Source organism: Scheffersomyces xylosifermentans (assembly GCF_036884685.1).
Source record: "Scheffersomyces xylosifermentans strain CBS 12540 chromosome Unknown RJT20scaffold_5, whole genome shotgun sequence".
Taxonomy (NCBI): Eukaryota; Fungi; Ascomycota; class Pichiomycetes; order Serinales; family Debaryomycetaceae; genus Scheffersomyces; species Scheffersomyces xylosifermentans.
The window spans coordinates 1,387,175-1,405,300 of record NW_027042943.1 but is presented as its reverse complement, the minus strand read 5'-3'; the positions used below and the strand labels follow the sequence as shown (position 1 = coordinate 1,405,300).

The window sequence follows — 18,126 nt, the reverse complement described above, 5'->3', positions numbered from 1 at the left end:
CACTAATATACATATATTACCACTTCTCCACTATACCTCCCGAACTATTACCGTTCCATCTGTAGAAGACGATAGGACAACTCTGTACTTGGTATTGTAATCTACATCTATGACGGTCCCTTCGTGACCGGTGTATTTGTTTGTAATTTTGCGAGAGGCAAAGTCCCAAGCCGTAATTGTTTTATCCTCTGACCCAGAGTAAATGGTTATATTGTCGGTACTAAATACACTTCGTATCAATTGAAATTCCGAACCTGAAGGTGCACCCTCATATACATAAGGGCTGACTCTCGAAATTCCTTCGGGGATATACTCCTTAGCACTGTATGTCTTGATCGATCCGTCCATAGATCTGGCTACTAACACTGAATCGTCATTATTGATTGCTAGAGAGGTAATCGCTTCAATTTGAGCAGAACAATTCCACAATTCCTTGTCAAGTCTCCTTATATCATGAACTCTTATTGTAGGATCAATACCAGAGAAGAAAATTGTGTGGCCTTTTTGATCAAAAGTAGTTGTCAATAACGGATATTCTCCAGAAACATGTCCAATGGCATTCTTCTCCCTGACATCCCATAGGAAAGCAGTTCCATCGTCTCCCACGCTGACGGCAGTTCCATCACTAGAAACTGATACCTGATTTACTACCGCCCTATGTCCGTTGCATTTTCGTATTCTGGTCCCTGTTTCAGCATCCCAATACCCCACCGTGGAGTCAGCACTACTGCTAACTATCGTGGAATCATCTATCAACCAAGATATTGAAGTCACAGCTGAGCGGTGGCCACTCAAAACTCCAAAATTGGGGTCAGCTTCCTGTTCATCGACAGGTAAGTTCCAGAGCAATATGGACTTATCAATACCACTGGAAGCAATATAATTTCCACTATTACTAAACTTAGCTGAAAGAACAGGACCTTCATGCCCTGCGAGGCTCACTGCTTCGTCATATAATACCGACAGAGCGAGTTTTTCTCGCAGATTTTGGGACAGCACCAAAGAGTCATTTTCTAAGGAGACCACCTTCTGTCGTTTTACCACTGACATTATCAATAAGGTGTAACAAAACACAATCAATTGTGATATTTAATGCCATTATAACATTTTTGAAGAGTCTAAGATGGTATGGTATATGCAGTACCGGTTCTGGTTTGAGAGGTATGCTAAATTCGTGAACCTCTCATTTCGAGATGGCTATTGAATTTCATTAATATACTTGTAATTCATGCAACGCTTATATTCATTAATATACAGTAAGATGAGTACTTATCTAGGACGAGTAGGCTTCTAGTAGGAAGCTATTCAGTAGTATCATGACAAATATTCATATGTGTTGTTGTCGATTCTTTGGATGTACTGCTTTTCAATCAATTGGTCGATGACACGCTTAATATCGATAATCTTCGCTTGGAATCGAGACAAAGTCTGTGGCAAGACCTCATTGATCAACTCATTATGCTTGACAGTCTTTCTACTCTTCATAATTCTCACAATACAAGCAGAAAGGTAGTTTCTTCTCGTTTCGTCAATCTCCTTACTTGCTTCGTCCTCTTCTGTCTTGGTCTCGTTTGTCTTAATAGCACTGATGAAATTAACTCTCAACTTCTTCGACTTGTATTCGTCAACAAGTGTAAATGTAGTATCATCATTTCCAGCAAATTCTGCTCCAACTGGACTTTGGTCAATCAATTTATACTTTGTAAATGGCAATAAGTGTGCTTCAAATATATGCTTGGCAGTCCCCACTACTGAATGCAACTCCTTGAATGTGTAGGTGTTCTTTTTATTGAACGCCACAAGAATCATCAACTGAACATTACTGACTGTGAAAAGAAATGGCGGCTTCCCCTTTCTGGCCAAGTTGGCTTTCAACTCAGCTCTACCGTGGTTCCAAAGCCACTTTAGTTGACGACCATTATGTTTAGCTCCGTAAATTTCAACTACCTTGTCAAAAGGATCCTGTAATTCGGGTGCAACTTTAAGTTCGTAGTCGGCCAAGTGATTGAATGGCCACATACTTTGAGCCAACGTCAACGGGTTGAAATCTTTCACGACACTTTCAGAAATATGTTCTTTCACACTACTCTTTAAATCCTCTGAGGCTTTCATGTCTGAAAACATCTTCGTCATTTTAGAAGTATACTCAATTGAATTCTCTTCTTGGAGTCTCTGCAAAATGCTCTCTTCCTCTTCGTCCAGCTTGGAGTTGCCATTGATAAGTCTTTTTGCCAACAGCCTCCTGTAATACTCTTCGAATGCATCCTTATCATTTAAGAACTTGAAAACAACCATAAGATTGTCAGGACTCATGTCTACTGTATCAGATTCCTTACTGGTTCCTCTAAGGAATGCATCTGCATATTTTGCCAAGAGTTCTGGAGTTTTGCAGCTAGACTTTGGCGTAGGTGTGGCAATGCAATTCTTGTTCATAAAATGGCGACAGGCATTGTCCAAAGCTTTGATGAACCTGGTATCCTTTGAGAATGCTTGAACCACAACATCATTGTACTGGTTATATACAGAAATAAGTGTGTTAATATAGGTTTTGGGGTCAACAGCACCAGAAGCAGCTCTTTTAACTGGCTTTCCGTCGCTTTGAGCTGTTTCGGAGGCCGCCTTGATCTTTTCTAAGGCTTTTGCAGCTTGGTCCTTGATATACTGTTCTAAAGTATCAGCAAGAGGATCAAGGGTTCTAGGGAGTCTGTACAAGAGCTTGTACATTCTTTGAATATGCTCTGTTTCGTTTTGTTCTAACAAGGTTAAGAACTGCGCATACATCTCGGGAGCATGCTCCTCGATAAGCACTACGTGCAACACATCGAGAAGGTGCTTCTTAGTATGCTCTTCAAGATAGTTGTTCAGTCTGGAGATTTCTTCTGCAAGTCTGGACTCACATTTTTTCATATAGTCCACGACGTTGTGGTCCTGGAGGTACTGTGCACTTTCTCTACTGTAGTATTCACCCGTCTTCTCCAAGAATTTATGCTCAAAGTAGTTGATGTATACCACTAGGTTAGGCTTCTTCAAGTCCTGTGTGTCTATACCTAAGAATACCAATGACTTTATTGCAGTTGAGACTAAGGAAGTGTCTACGATTTCGTTGTCTCTCTGCTTTTGGATCAAAGTCAACACCTCGGAAACCAATGTGTCAGCGTTTCCATTGAACATTTCACTTTTCCATTTAAGTAACAGGAGAGTATTAACATCGTAGACATCTCTACGACCATCTGAACGCTCTTTCTGGACCCAGTATCTGTTCATGTAATCAAATACATTATTCATGTACCCAGCTCCAATGGTGAAACGGGTCCATTTCCTCACGTAAAATTCCAAAAATGACTCATTTGCTTCTTTGGATAATCCTCTGATGAACTGGATCAAGTATTCGTCTAATTTATTGTAAATCTCCGCACCAGCCAAAGCGTACGAATTGTTTTCTGAACTGGCAGCAATGGACGTGGCAGTGGCTCCGTGTCTACTCTTATTGACACAGTAATTATAAACAGCCGTATAACAGTTCATGTACATCTTGGATGTGACTCCCTGATCGCCCTGAGCACCGAGGATGAATTCTAGCCCTGGTTGGATGTAGCTCCAAGTGGCGTTGAGGTCGCTGGCTGAGGGAAACGACATGGTGAAAAGAAAAATGCTGGAATGAACGAGTTAAAGCGCTGTGCTGAAATGATACAGACGGGAGTGTCGTGTTTCTGAGCAATTTATTCTTGAATAAATTAAAAGTCTTTTCACTTCACGATGTCTAAATGGGGCTTCTTTCCAATTTTATTTCAAGCAGCCAATTACGAGACCTTACAAAAGAACGAGTAACTCTGGTGGACAGTGGGTAATAAGTACTAATATATGATAGTAATGCAAACTTCAACTAACTAGAATCCAATCACAACGTCGGTCTATTCTCTCAATTGATCTTAAATCCCGTTTTACTTCCGTGTATATACCTCCTAATACTAGAAACAAGCAAACACCATACCAACTCTAGGTGAATGGTTGTAAAGAGCGTTTGGATCAGAAAATTGATAGTGAGGAAAAAGGAGGTACGCGCACGACCTGGAGTATCGGGTTTGAGGTGGTTTTTATGGTTGTTGTAGAATTGTAGAGTATGTGAAAATGGGTGTATGGGTAATTGGGAAGTGTAGAGCATTCAAACTCAATAGTTTCACCAGTTTCTGATACAAAATCAGAATATTCGTATTTTCAATAAATTATGAACAACAAGTCCAACATAATCAATTTCATCTTTCCTAGGGGATCTCTCAAACCCAATGGCTCACCATGATATTCATCATATGCAATATAGATAACATAAACCACAGCACAACACTGCACCACAATAGCCATGATTGTACTTGGCTGTTCTTGAAGAGAATTGCCCTCATACTTGTGGTGAGAAAGTACAAAGATGTTGCATGAAAGTGCCAAGGCACATGTCGAGAAGATAATGATTAAGATTCTTAAAAATAAAGGAATTAAGGGGTTCCGTACAAGTGTTCTTTTGATGCTGGAGATCATATCTTGTTTTTTGACGTCAGACATCCAATAACCTGCTTTAGAACGTACTCTAGGGTTGTCTTTATCGTCTCTTATACCCCGTCCTATTAGACGCAGAAAGAAACCTGCTCTCTCTTGTACTATTGTTTTATCGTCTCCAAATAAAGTTCCTACGAGAGCTTCTCTTAAACGTTTGTCACCATCCCAAGAGCCATCCAAATTCCATTCTTTTGAGTAATCCTTGTCCAAATAGAGCTTGTCTCTGGTATAAGCGTTCGGTTGTTCAACTGAGTTCAAGAACTTGTTCCAGTCTTGGTTCATTGACTTTACGTATGGGTCGTTTGCAAAGCTTAGGTATTGGTCTTCATCATTCTGCTTTGAATGCACAGACTTCACCGATGATGGGTTTGTCTCACTTTGCTCTGTTGAGTTTACATTTGTATTGTTCAACTGATCCTTATAGTGAGCTCTTGATAAAGTATCCAATACGTATGGTGGAACAATATTCGGTATGTGATTGTAGAGGTTGACTTCAGTGTTCTCAAACGCATTTTCGGGGGCTCCCCGTTCAGCGGCTGTCCTTCTGGCGGTCTCTGAGTAGTTGGAGTTTCCAGTTCCGTTGCTTTTAATCCCTACGTTATTGGCATTACTGGCGAAATAGTTGTTTCCGGAGTTCGGCTCTGTCATAACCGCTGAATGTTGATACTAAGAAAAAAAAGTAACTGTTAATTAGAGCCAATCAATGGTAAACGTTCGACTTTGGATTGTTACCGAAGTTGGCTTGAAATGTTCACAAATGCTAGCCGGGTTCGTTTTATCTTCTAAATATATCAGTTATGCTCTGTAGTATAAGACTATCTCTACCTTTAAACAAGTCCATTTCATGTAAATAGGAGAAGATGAAATCCAAAAGCGGTTTATTTGCTGTACTGTATATAGCGGAGCAGTGTCTTGGCCCTGTTAAGTTATGGATATCGTGGAACAGTAGAGACCGAAAGAAAGAGGAAGGAGGTGATGGTATAGATGGTAGAAGTTATGCGATTGGTCAGAGAGAAGTTGAATATAGAATGAGTGAAATTTTAAGAGGAAGGGTGTATGGTTAAGGATGTCGATATTATGAGATATTATATATGGCCGTGGCTGTCAGCTTCGGTTGCGAAAAGATGGAAAACGGAAGATGGGGGCTTTAATTCGAAGATTGCTCTATTGTACTGTTCTTGTGCAAAAAATGTATGAAAGCAATTTAGGATCTGTGAGCGGTTTATATGGGTTGTGGTTGTTAAACACGGTGATTATTCCCATATTTGGGGAAGGTTCCTTCAACATAAGGTTTATACGAATGCTGAAAATTGACAAAACTTCGCAGTAACATAACAAATTTATAAGAGAATGAGGAAGTTCATGACGTCAGAGGGAAATTATTTAGAATTGAACTCTTCTCCTACCGACTTCTCAAGAAGCTCTCAGTCTTCCATCTAGCAATGAAAACCAGCTTACTCCATTGTATCTTGGCACCATCTTCTTATTCTATAATAACAGCAAATGGCTGTGAAAAAGAGCTTCTTACGTCAACAAACTCGTGCAGGACTATTCCTCCCTCCAAATAACCTTAAAGGAACCATGTATGTAGCGAGACTGATTGCAGCAGATAAACCAGCGGAAACCATCCCCAAATCATCACCCTTGTACTCAATGTAGCCGTAGCTACTCTTTCAAACTCTCTCTGATATAATATAGATCATGCCAAGAGCCAACTTTATATACGACATCCATGCCTTCACTACAGTGAGTCGTACTACCAAAAATGGTCTCTCTCGTGCCTCAGCCGCACGCTCCTTTACCAGCAGCTCGCTTCTGGCTCTTCTTTTTTCTGTTGCTATCGAATTTCCTGTTCTGTTTAATGTTTGGAGAATATTGCAGTTTAGATGCAAGGACTGTTTGCCACAGGAGGGTATTTCGCAGGTTTTCAGTGATATTTACAGCTTACTATGATGACTTGATTCTTGGTTCTACTGTTTACAGCAGTAGTATGGGCTATCGCTAAACATTGTCATTGACTATGAATAGCTATCTTTTACAATAATTATTGGAGAAAAAGTGCATTTGGTGTTATTGGAGTTAGCTGTTGAGTTTGCTGTAAATTGCCCATTATCTCGCAGAAAGCTTCACAAATCGGTTCACTCAAGTGATCCTGCGTCCTTTCTTGAGTGCCACTATTTCAGTGTATTTCAGTTTCATTCTTTGCACTTTTCAGTGGCTTCGATTTGGCTTTCGCTTCTATCCATTGCTTGTTTTCACTACAACAGAATGCTCTCCGTTGCCAGTAGACATGAGGTCGGTACTTTAATAGTACGCTCTAAGTTCATATACTCTGCTAGCATTATTTCATCCAAAAGGTTTCAATCGTCGGTATCTCAAGATGATAAGGCCAAAATCATAAACCACGATTCCATCTACGTTCTTTCTATTCCTATCACCACTTCTAGATCATATATTTACTGCAACCACAAACCGACCATACTCGATAGCACACAGAAACAGAAATTCCCGTTGGTAACCAAAATCGAATCAAAGGTCATGGGAATTGCAACCAAAGGTTGGGATAAGTTAAGCAATTCGAAACAGTCAGTCAATATCAAGATCACTAACTTCATCAAAAGGTTGTTAAGCACAATTCCATATGAGGAAAACTGCTTGAAATCGTTTCCTTCGAAACTGGCGATGATAAGAGAGATCAATGAAGAATCCATTGAGGAGGTCAACAAGAAATTGAAATTGGAGAACCCCACCTCAGCATTGGTTCAAACCCAAATACAAGAATTGCAGATCAAGCATGATCAAGTCAAACCAATTCCATTGTATCACCCTTCTTTTCAGAAACCGACTACTATCTTGACACAATTATACAACTTCAGAGATGAGGCTCATTCCAAGCACCTCAAATACTCAATCTTATGCGCCATTGGTATTCCTATCAGTTTACCATTTGCTTTAGTTCCTGTGGTTCCTAACGTTCCAGGATTCTATATCGCTTACAGATTGTATTGTAACGTTAAGGCACTCATGGGAGTCAAACATTTAAATTATCTCTTAGAGAATAGCAAAAACACCAAAAAAGTCGAAGAGAAAGATGGCGAGAACTACAAATTAGAGGCTATCAGTGACGAGTCTACAATTTCTGACACCGAGCATTTAGCTTTCAAGACACTCAATGACTTAGACCTGATATACAAAAAGGAACATTCCTCCGACGTTTTGGTCGAGCATGTCCAAGAGGAAGAGAGAATTATCATCTCAAAAGAGATAATTGAGGATCTTACTAGTCAATTGAATATGGGTAACTTGAAAGACGACTTGTTGAAGGCATTGAAGCAAGAGACTGCAAGATTGAATAAGAATCTTAAGATCAACGATGCAGTTGAGTAAGAATAGCAAAACTCCACTTTAAATGAATATCAGCATGTACATAGAACAAGAGATAATGAGATCAAAATATACATCTCCTTTTACGTCATACCAACCCCATTTATCATGAAATACCATATTCAGTCCTTGTAGCAATAATTATAGCACCATTTCTACAGTAACGTAGGGCTACAAACGAGCTAGGGTTGCGAGCGACTTTCTGCCTGAGCCCTAATAGAATGCACGTGCACGACAGTCACACCATACTTAACAACCGATAATCACCTGCACACAAAACAATGCCTCTCAAAAAATCAGTTACAGTGTCATTCGACGTTGGCTTGTCCCGCAACTCCTCACTTGTTATAAAAAGTATTACATTCCCATAGTGCAATATTTTTCCTTTCCCTTCTCTTTCTCCATACACTAATCAACTCAAAATGAGAAATAAGTGGAGAAAAAAGAGAGTTAGAAGACTTAAGAGAAAGAGACGGAAGGTTAGAGCTAGATCCAAGTAATCGGACAGAGATTAAATGACGTTCTGATGATTTTGCAAGAGACATTGGGCTCTCCATCCAAAGAACAGAAATAAGAAGATATCAGGTGTAGATGAATGTAAAGACACTGTAAGCAGATCATAAAGTCAATTGCAGAGTAAAGAAGTTTGTTCACAACGAGTGTTGTATTGTTGCTATTCGGGGATTCCCCAGAGTTTGTTCGGAATTATTGTTACTTTAGTCTTGGTTTATTATTCTAGTTCTTAGAAACTGTTTCATTCTAAATAGGTGCTTCCCGCGTTTATCGAATGTTATGTCCGTATATATGTTAATAAAAGCCATTATGGTATAGCGACGAAAGTAGATGTCTCTCATCATGTATAGCTTGCTAGTAATACTAGTACGAGCTTACTACTTCGAACTTCATTCATAATTTTTCACTACGGCGGTATGGCTTCTCTAGAAAGTCTTATATTGCGGCACAGGTCTTTTACCAATTAGGTAAATTCTGCTACAGCGTCTACAAATGGCTGCAACGGTTTTATATGAATAATGTCTCTTCTTTAACCATAACCCTTCAGGGACAAAGAGAGTTGTAGAAAGTTGTGATTTGTGAGGTACTCACTCCAATTATTGTTTATGGTCATGGAAGGTCAACTTGATGAACGTCAGGATGATGCACGGCAGTTTCCTCATTCTGCTCTACCGCTGTGTCAGCCATGTGAGAGAGATAATAAACATAAGAATTACAGGTCTTTCACTTTCCCCATAAACGGAGGATCCAGGGGTTTAAGAGTGCATTCTAATGAAATTAGAAGGTCTCAAATATCCCATCCCTCCAGTCATGCCTTGGAACCGTTTTCCTCCATAAGAGAAAGCAAGCGCCGTCAGCAATCACCCCTAAGTCCTCCGACAAAGAACAATATAAATGAACAATTATTTGGGAATCGAATCTCCTTGGCGATCGGCAGCCTTGGCCATGAAAATGATGGAGATGGAGCTGTAGAAGACTTGGAATATAGCCAATTGTCAGCAAAGAAATCGTTGAAGATGATTAGATCTAACGGTAAGTTTAGAACAATCCACAGAGAGTTCAGTCCAGTCGAGTTTCCCTACGAAGATTTTTACAACTCCACCAGAAGCGCTGTAATACGACAAATATCTGGATCTGATTCTAGTTATTTTGACATAGAAACTATCCCAGAAACTGATGACTTCAATGGAGACAGTCCCCTACCATTCCCAAATTTGCAATCGATGATCCAATCTCCCCATGAGCCTCCCTTTGATGTCACAGGACTACAACCAGGAGGTACAGTTCGTGGAGAGATAGTTGAGAGACAGAATAGAATATTCCCCCTTATGGATTACTTTCAAGAGTTCATGGAAGAGAGACTTGTCAGATGGAGACCAAGTGACTCGCATCATAACAATGAAATTTCTATAGCTGGTAGACACGCTTACCAACAAGATAACTACTGTCATCTGAAAGCGGAACAAACAACAACAATAGTCTCCTCCTTGACAGGGTGGCTTTTCAAAAGGAAGGTAGTTGAACTAGTGCCAGAGCTGATATCGGATCCTATCTTGATTGAGGGAACCAGCGACTCCCTTCAACGGTCTCCTACTATGTTGAGAGTTGTTAGGCCTACATCAGGCTTCCCTAATTACTCTCAAATCATCGAGGAGATGAACTTGAAGCCAAATAGTTCAATATCATGTCTAGTTAATTCGCCTAAAAGAGAGTTGGCTCATTCTTCAAATGCTACTTTTATGATTGCTGATGAACCAGAGCCAATAACCGAGCCATTATATACTCCTCATGCCCTTGCTTTTGACGACTACGCCTTAAACTATATGAAATCAGATCAACACCAGGAAGTAGAAGTGATTGGAGGAAGTGCAATTGTAAATTCTTTGGACGAAGACGTAAGACAAATGATCCAAGCAGTCGACTTTTTTATTGATTGCTTCTGTGACTCATGGAATTGCATTTCGACGACTGCAAGAACTCTTTATTAAGGTTGTTTCTACAATGCGTGTTTATAACTGAATAACTTTATTGTAGATATTGTTTTATCTAGGGACGTAGAAACGAACTAAATGAGTAATGAATTTCAAAATAAATGTGATTAAATAAAAATGGACAAAGCAGTAAATGTAAAGAAGTAAAGCGCAACTAATTGAGTTTACTCAGATGCTTCAGCAAATCTCTCGGAGATTGAGGTCAACAAAGTGTTGAACTCAGCTTTTCCTTCAGTTTCACCTCTAGATGGTTCGAAGAACTTAGCAGAAGAAACAGAATGCTTGACATCGGATGTAGCTTCAGACAACTTGGACCATTGGGCACCGTTGGCAACAGCCTTTTGAGCCTCATCATGGTAGGAGATGAAAGCTCTCATCATATCGAAAGTCTTCCAGATAGGACAGAATGCATCATATGTGGAGTAACCGTTTTGTTGTAAGAAATCTTCTTTAATCAAAGAGGCAACATCTAAAGTAATCTTGTCGGAGTCAGATAAAGCAGACTTACCAACTAATTGGACAACTTGTTCCAATTCTTCGGCATTAGATAAGATTTCCTTAATTTTGTCTCTCAATGCTGGGAACTCTGGGTAGTTAGAGTCGTAGTACTTATTCAAAACGTTAGTGTACTTTGAGTAGGACACGGCAGTATTGATAGATGGGAAATGCTTTCTTTGAGCCAACTTCTTGTCCAAACCCCAGAAAACTTGAGTAATACCCAAGGTGGAGGTTGTGACGGGATCGGAAAAATCACCACCAGCTGGGGAGACGGCAGCAACGATAGAAACGGAACCAAGTCTCTCTGGAGAACCTAAAGCAACGGACTTACCAGCTCTCTCATAGAAAGAAGCCAACTTGGCACCTAAATAAGCTGGGAAACCCTGATCGGCAGGCATTTCTCCCAATCTACCAGAAATTTCTCTCAAAGCTTCAGCCCAACGGGAAGAGGAATCGGCAATCATAGACACGTTCTTACCTTGATCTCTGAAGTACTCGGCCAATGTGATACCAGTGTAAATAGAAGCTTCACGAGCAGCCACAGGCATATTAGAAGTGTTAGCGACCAAAGTGGTACGCTTCATGATTGGCTCCTTTCTACCCGAGATTTCAGTGAACAATTCTGGGAATTCCATCAAAACTTCGGCCATCTCGTTACCTCTCTCACCACAGTTATGAACTAAAGCTAAGTTTGACAATAAAAATTCGTGGTCAGACTCTTCAGAAAGAGTAAGTCCGTAATAATCATCAACTTCTCTTTCCGTCATGTGGAAATTGTAAGCATGAGCAGAACGATTTACGCATGGAGGCTCTTCGGCTCTCTTACGAGAGGAGGAACATTTCGAAAGAACTGAATCCAAAGGAGAAGATCTGGTCATGCAAACAGCATAAGTCTCTTGAAGATTGACTCCGTTGACAATTTTTCCAGCCTCAGGATGGACCGAGGTTGGGATACCTAAGGAACGAGCAACAGCCACAAGACCGTCCCTAACAGCGGGGTAGATAGTCTTCACAGTTGCACTGATACAAGTGTTTGATTCATCATCTCTCTTGACGTTACCATCGGAGTCAACAAGACCAGCAATAAACTGTTCACGGACCTCAATGCTCTCAGAACGAAGGAAGGAAGGAACAAATTTGTAAAGCTTTTCGTTGGTCTTTCTTTCGCAAACTTCAGCAAGCAAACTCCACAACAAGTTGTTTGTACCCACATTCTTGCGAACACCCTTACCTTGAACATTCTTGCTGTGCAAACTAACAGTTGCATCACGCGATTTCTTGAACTTGGCAATATCAACAGTTAAGTCAGCATAGCTGGCGTAATGGCTAATGCGCTCCTGAATTTCGACATCAGCACTATCAACAGAGTAAGCGGCTCTATCAGAGTAGCCATCACCAACCCAAAGACCCATTAAATATGCCATATAAGGAGCAATTGAGGCGTTATGTCCGAATTTGGCAATCATTGGACCCAAAACCTCCTTCTCTAAGAGAACAGGAGACCATAACTGTTGAGTAGCACGACGAGCGTTCAAACAAAGACGAGAAACATCACGAGCCTCAACAACCCAGCTAATAGGAGTCTTTGAAATGCTTTCGGCTATAGCAGTTGCCTTTTCAGCAGCAACTTCTGGACCATAAGAACTGTGCTGGAATGACTTTGTAGTTTGCTTAACCAACTTCAATGTACGGCCGTTATCAGCCTTGACATCCTTCAATTCGAAGTAAGTCACAGAAGTGTGAGCTTCACCTCTAATAATATGGTTGGTAACATTAACTCTTTGGCTAGTCTGAACAATCAACTTGTGAGTAGCGTTACATGTGTAAGAAGCCGAACCATAGACCTCTTCAGATCTGTGTTGAGTTTCCTCAGTGACATCATACATGAGCTCTCTTCCTCTTGGTAAAGCGACAACTTCTCTTGGAAGACCGTCTTTACCCAAGACTTGTTCTCCAATAGTAATGTCTTCGATGTTTTTGTCTTCACCATCAGCCATTAAGACTTGCGTTCCCTTGGCAAAACAACCGACATAGATAATAACATCAGAATTGGAGAACTTGGATAAAGATTGGGAGATGACAGTCTTACCACAACCGAAAGCACCTGGAATACAGGTGGTACCACCTTGAACACATGGGAAAAGGGAGTCCAAAACTCTTTGACCTGTCAACAACGGGTAATCAGCAGCAAGCTTTTCAGCAACTGGTCTTGGAACTCTAACTGGCCAGGTGTGCATCATCGAGTAGGAACTCTTCTTTCCGTCGAATTCGACTTCCAAGACGGTGTCTTCAACATTGTAGGAACCAGATTCGGCAATAGAGGTGATGGTACCTCTGGCTCTTGGTGGAAGCAAGATCTTATGGTCGTCCAACAAGGAATTCTCGTAAATAGAACCGAAGATGTCACCACCAGTGATGTGGTCTCCAACCTTGAGACTTCCAGGAGTAAAGTCGTACTGAACAGTTCTGGACAAAGCAGGGGCGTCAATACCTCTTGGGATATAAATGGATTGAGACATTTCCTTAATGGCTTTTAATGGTCTTTGAATACCATCGTAAATAGTCTCCATCAAACCAGGACCCAACTCAACAGAAAGTGGCTTACCAGTTCTGAGGACAGGGTCACCAACGGTAACACCAGCGGTTTCCTCGTAAACTTGGATAGTGGCCTTGTCACCACTGATACGAATGACTTCACCAACCAAGTTATCGTGACCAACCTTAACCAATTCGTACATGGCACAACCAATCATGTTTTCGGCGATGATAACAGGACCGGACACAGAGTAGATCTGACCATATTGCGATTCATCGGCGTCCTCCAAGGAGAGACGTTTGATCTCTTTACGAGCGTTTTCTAAAGCACCAGCCTAGGAGGGATGTTAGTAAGTGGGCGATTACAGATTGAACATAGCTAGTGAGATCAATAGATACACAAATTAATGGCCAATCCTTTGGTATAAACCGTGCTATTTCTGGGTAGATGTTTCAATCCAACCAAATTAATCGACTTCGTTTCTAAACCAAGCTATTTGTCCGATTTTCGGTGGAGAATTGACCAACCTCCATTCACCTTCTGTTCAACGAATGGATATCACATTTACTGTATTGGACGACACGAATTTGGCACGTTCCCCAGACAATTATCCCATTTTCTTCGTCAATTGATCTCTCTACCGCATCAGTGTTACGTACCATTGTTTTCTACACGGATTTGCAGGTGTTTGGTGCCTACTTATGACTTATCTGTAACCGCCAAGGGGTCAATAGATACTGGTTTATTAGTGAAACCTCGTTTCTGAAGATTTCGAAATTGGTCGTGTCCAACACTCAAAAGATGGCGGATTGGAGATACAGAGGCGTTACCCGGAGCCGTAGTATTGAGTGGAAGTGAGGAAGTGAGCGGAAAAGTGAGAGGGAAAGTGAGAGTGAAAGTGAGAGTGTGTCGTGTGTATGGGCGCTGAGGGAGAATGATTAGTGATAGATTGTGAGAGATTGTGAGAGATTGTGAGAGATTGTGAGAGATTGTGAGGAAAGAGATTAGTGTGAGAGGTGGGCGTAGTGCGGAAAAATGATTAGAGGGAGAGAGATACATAGTGATTGATAATAGTGAGAGGTTTTAATTTAGTGAGGGAGTGAGTGGGCTAGTGAGTGAGGGAGAGACAAAGAGAGAGTTTATCGGAGAATGATATTTGGGCAGAAACTATAAGAGGTGACTGTTAGTAGGAAGTGGAAATGGGCAATTTGAATACAATTTGAATACAATTTGAGTACAAATAAAAAGACTCTAGAAGATAGAAGGTATGTGATACAAGTGTGGTATCATTGAATACTGGTGAAAGAAATACATCAGCAAACAAAATTGTAGGGAAAACATCCTTTTGTAATCATCTTTATAGTTTTCCATTATTAGGAGAAATTGGTTTTGTGAAACGGAAGAATCGATCTTGCTGCAGCACTACCATAAACATAATTGCATATATAGTCATATATTGTTGAAGTTATAATGTGAATATGAATATTTAGCCTACTTCCAAAGTCCCCTAAAACGGTCACTAAAACTGTCTTGAACATGTCTATATATATATATATGACTCTATAAATTTTCACTGCCTCCCAATTTTCTTGCTCTGTCAAGAGCAATATCGCACATAGCTTCAAAGGATTCGACTCTCTCTAAATGGATGTCATTTCTATCAATTCTCTCCTTCATGTTTTGCATTACCACTGGTCGGGAACGTCCATTAACGAACACTACGTATCGTAAGCCAGGAAACGTTGATTCATAGAGATCATTCAATTGAATCAATTTCTCTGCATCCTCCTTAGACGAGGATTCGAGTGATTTCTGTTCGGCAGAAGAATGTTGTGACAATTTGACATTGGTGGTTTTAGAGGAGCCGCCAAGTCGAGGGTGGGCAGCTATGATTTTGGAGATTTTTGGGTCTATTGGAGCATTTGACCTATATGATTCATTTTCTGCATTCTTAAGGTACTCGAGTAGTTCTTTTCTTACTGTTTCTATGAATTGCTTGTAGGTTTTATGGTGGGAATCCTTCTCAATAACTGATTCTACAATAAACGAAGATAACGTTTCACACGGTTCAAATAAATGACCGAGAATTTCAGTCTGCTCTTCTCTGGAAAGCTTCGAGAGCAAGTTTACTGGTGGTAACGTATATGACATGGCTAGAAGTATACTGTAAAAGCAATGGGCAAGAAAGAAAGTTGTACATCTTCAAAAATGGTGAAGATTGGTATATCGGAATTTTTCACTCTTATCTCTTTTCGGAATATTCCGAGATTATAATAAACACACAGAAGTTGCAAAAATGTTCTAAATAAGCATCTACCTGAGATAGTAAATGTAGTACACTCGAGATATCACTAGGAGAGAGGTAGATTTACTGATTTCGATGTGTCCGACTCTAACAGTATTGGTAGTCATAATACATATTAAGCACTACAGTGGTATTTCTTACTTCCAATACTTGTGATTAGACTATCAATACTTATATTGAGGTACTAATAACAAACGAAGATATGCAGATATATAAATATAAAGGTGTAGAAGTGTGGGAGCCTCTCGTGATCTTCAATAGACCATTCTACTTATATTCTAAGAGGAAGAAATATTAATCCATCCAAAGACTTTTGTCTTTTGGTACCATGTGATCTTTGGCGACCATGGTACTATCCTATCCACAGCCGATAGACCGCAAATTGACCCCCTTATGATAATGCGTGATGTAATATACAATCAGAGTGTTCAAACACTTAGGTGAAGTGTTCGAGTTGGCGCAATCTCTCCAACTCCTTCTTGGTTGGGGCACCCTTCATTGCGATCAATGGATGTCTCCATTGCTTTACATATGAAAATAAAACATCAGCTAATCTGGTGGTGTCTTCGATTCCCAAGTCCTTGAATGTCTTGGCTGTTGGGTCAATGACCTGGTTGATCAAGTGTCTCTCGATTTGGTCTGGGTTGGTCATCTTCCAGTATGCTAATTGTTTCACTTCCGCAATCAATTTGGCAATTGGAAGTGGCAAGTTGTAGTCAGCAAAGTTGTAGGAAAGTGGTCCAGCATTGGAGAAATCTTGGGTGATACCGTGGATCATTTGTCTGATTTCCAAGTAAGTCAATTTTTCTTGACCATACAATTCGAAGGTTTGGCCAATAGTGGAGTCGTCGAAACCAATCTTTTCAAGAGCTCTGGCAGCATCCAAAACATGGATAGGGTAAATTTCTTTTGAGTTCTTACCTGGAGTCCACATCTTCAATTTTGGTCCCAAGTAGTTCAACAAGTTGTCCTCTCTACCGTACATTTGCGATGGTCTTACAATTGTAGCTTCTGGAATAATTTCCTTGACACGTTGTTCACCGATACCTTTGGTAGCGTAGAAGACAGACTTCGATTCTGGGTGAGCATTGTAAGACGAAATGTGCACGAAACGAGGCACTCCAGCGTCCTTGACTGCTTGTGCAATTCTCTCGGTAAGGGCAATGTTTACATCGGCCATGGAGAAGTTCTTGGTATTGTAGTCGACACCGATACAGTTGAACACGATATCCGAGTGAGCAACGGAATCCTGGATCGATTTTAAGTTTCTGGCGTCGAATTCAACGAAGTTCACCACTCCCAAATCTCCAGTGACCTTTAAGAAACGCTTCTTCATGTCATCTCTGTAAGGAACGATGGTGGTGGTACCGTGGCGGGCCAATTTGGAGGTCAAATAGCGACCAAGGAATCCGCTGGCACCGAAGACTGTGGCAGTGTATCCGGTTCTCGAAGAACGTCCTCCAGAACCAACGGCAACATTGACCTTACCGGTTTTGGTGATATTCAAGTCTGACTCGAGAACGGAAGTATAGATGGATCTGGACCCGAATTGTCTGGCCAAGGGCCTGGTTGAAACTCTGAGCATTCTGGATTTCTGAAATGGTCGTAGTGTTTACGCTATGGATATTAACTACAGTCACACAGATGTAAACACTATGAACGTGAACGGCTTATTCAATCCGTGCTGTTTTGGCTGCTTTTTGGACTTTTTAATAATTGGAAAATTCGAGCTTCTGGTTGGCTGGGTCTATCTGCAGGAGATATATTGAGTGGTATGGAAGGATAAGGTTGGGAGAAAAGTGGGTTGAGGAGGAGTTGCGGGGGTGAAAGTTGGTAGGTGGAAGGTGGTGATTTGCGAGAATGAAGTATAGTTGGAAGGAAACAGTTTGAAAGAAAAATAGTGTAAATAACTGTCGTTGTAGGTGATTGATAATTGGAAGCAGTGTAAGTAGACAATATAAAGTACTGTATATTAGCACTGTCTCCATGTTAAGGTAGAAAATGCAAAAAAGGGAAAAGTGGGTTGAGTGACCGACAAAAAGTTGAATGCTTACGTATGTAGTATATTGCTTAACTCATCGGTGAATATAACAACGCTGCAATGGCGAAAATTGAAAAGCTTTTCATGGGATCCACCTTGCCGTGTATAAGTGGTCAAAGACATTGGCTGAAAAATGTTAATAGAACCTGCACATAGCATAAACGTATAAGTCCACTTAATTAAACGTATTTGAAGTATGTAATCCTCATATATGTATAGTCGCTCATTGCTCTTTATTGAATTTTCTAGTAGATGGGATCCAATGCTATACCAGTGCCAGTTAATAAGGGAGTTTCAAACAAGCTAGCTA

The 18,126-nt window shown here is 40.6% G+C and overlaps 8 protein-coding genes across 8 annotated transcripts; 2 read left to right on the top strand and 6 right to left on the bottom strand. All coding sequences in view use genetic code 12, as the record gives it.

Annotated features, from left to right (window-relative positions):
- Positions 1-4: 4 nt before the first annotated feature.
- Positions 5-1,211, bottom strand: RJT20DRAFT_50805 (WD40 repeat domain-containing protein). Its single transcript, XM_064920424.1, has one exon. The coding sequence runs from the start codon at positions 1,048-1,050 to the stop codon at positions 31-33; it is 1,020 nt and encodes a 339-aa protein (XP_064773895.1). The 5' UTR covers positions 1,051-1,211; the 3' UTR covers positions 5-30.
- A 1-nt stretch (position 1,212) lies between these two features.
- On the bottom strand, positions 1,213-3,778 carry CDC53 (cullin). The gene has a single exon (XM_064920425.1). The coding sequence runs from the start codon at positions 3,634-3,636 to the stop codon at positions 1,315-1,317; it is 2,322 nt and encodes a 773-aa protein (XP_064773894.1). The 5' UTR covers positions 3,637-3,778; the 3' UTR covers positions 1,213-1,314.
- Positions 3,779-4,203: 425 nt separating this feature from the next.
- Positions 4,204-5,302, bottom strand: RJT20DRAFT_50799 (uncharacterized protein). Its single transcript, XM_064920423.1, has one exon. The coding sequence runs from the start codon at positions 5,194-5,196 to the stop codon at positions 4,216-4,218; it is 981 nt and encodes a 326-aa protein (XP_064773893.1). The 5' UTR covers positions 5,197-5,302; the 3' UTR covers positions 4,204-4,215.
- A 1,383-nt stretch (positions 5,303-6,685) lies between these two features.
- Positions 6,686-8,342, top strand: RJT20DRAFT_50790 (uncharacterized protein). Its single transcript, XM_064920422.1, has one exon. The coding sequence runs from the start codon at positions 6,817-6,819 to the stop codon at positions 7,933-7,935; it is 1,119 nt and encodes a 372-aa protein (XP_064773892.1). The 5' UTR covers positions 6,686-6,816; the 3' UTR covers positions 7,936-8,342.
- Positions 8,343-8,770: 428 nt separating this feature from the next.
- Positions 8,771-10,466, top strand: RJT20DRAFT_129178 (uncharacterized protein). Its single transcript, XM_064917440.1, has one exon. It carries the CDS (start codon positions 9,051-9,053, stop codon positions 10,431-10,433), a length of 1,383 nt encoding a protein of 460 aa, XP_064773891.1. The 5' UTR covers positions 8,771-9,050; the 3' UTR covers positions 10,434-10,466.
- Positions 10,467-14,192, bottom strand: TFP1 (H(+)-transporting V1 sector ATPase subunit A). The gene is made up of 2 exons (XM_064917439.1): positions 14,130-14,192; positions 10,467-13,804 (listed from the first exon to the last, which is right to left on the bottom strand). The coding sequence occupies exons 1-2, from the start codon at positions 14,130-14,132 to the stop codon at positions 10,601-10,603; spliced, it is 3,207 nt and encodes a 1,068-aa protein (XP_064773890.1). The 5' UTR covers positions 14,133-14,192; the 3' UTR covers positions 10,467-10,600.
- Positions 14,193-14,581: 389 nt separating this feature from the next.
- Positions 14,582-15,758, bottom strand: RJT20DRAFT_50767 (uncharacterized protein). Its single transcript, XM_064920421.1, has one exon. The coding sequence runs from the start codon at positions 15,619-15,621 to the stop codon at positions 15,031-15,033; it is 591 nt and encodes a 196-aa protein (XP_064773889.1). The 5' UTR covers positions 15,622-15,758; the 3' UTR covers positions 14,582-15,030.
- Positions 15,759-15,907: 149 nt separating this feature from the next.
- Positions 15,908-17,816, bottom strand: RJT20DRAFT_50728 (uncharacterized protein). Its single transcript, XM_064920420.1, has one exon. It carries the CDS (start codon positions 17,358-17,360, stop codon positions 16,212-16,214), a length of 1,149 nt encoding a protein of 382 aa, XP_064773888.1. The 5' UTR covers positions 17,361-17,816; the 3' UTR covers positions 15,908-16,211.
- Between the last annotated feature and the right edge of the window lie 310 nt (positions 17,817-18,126).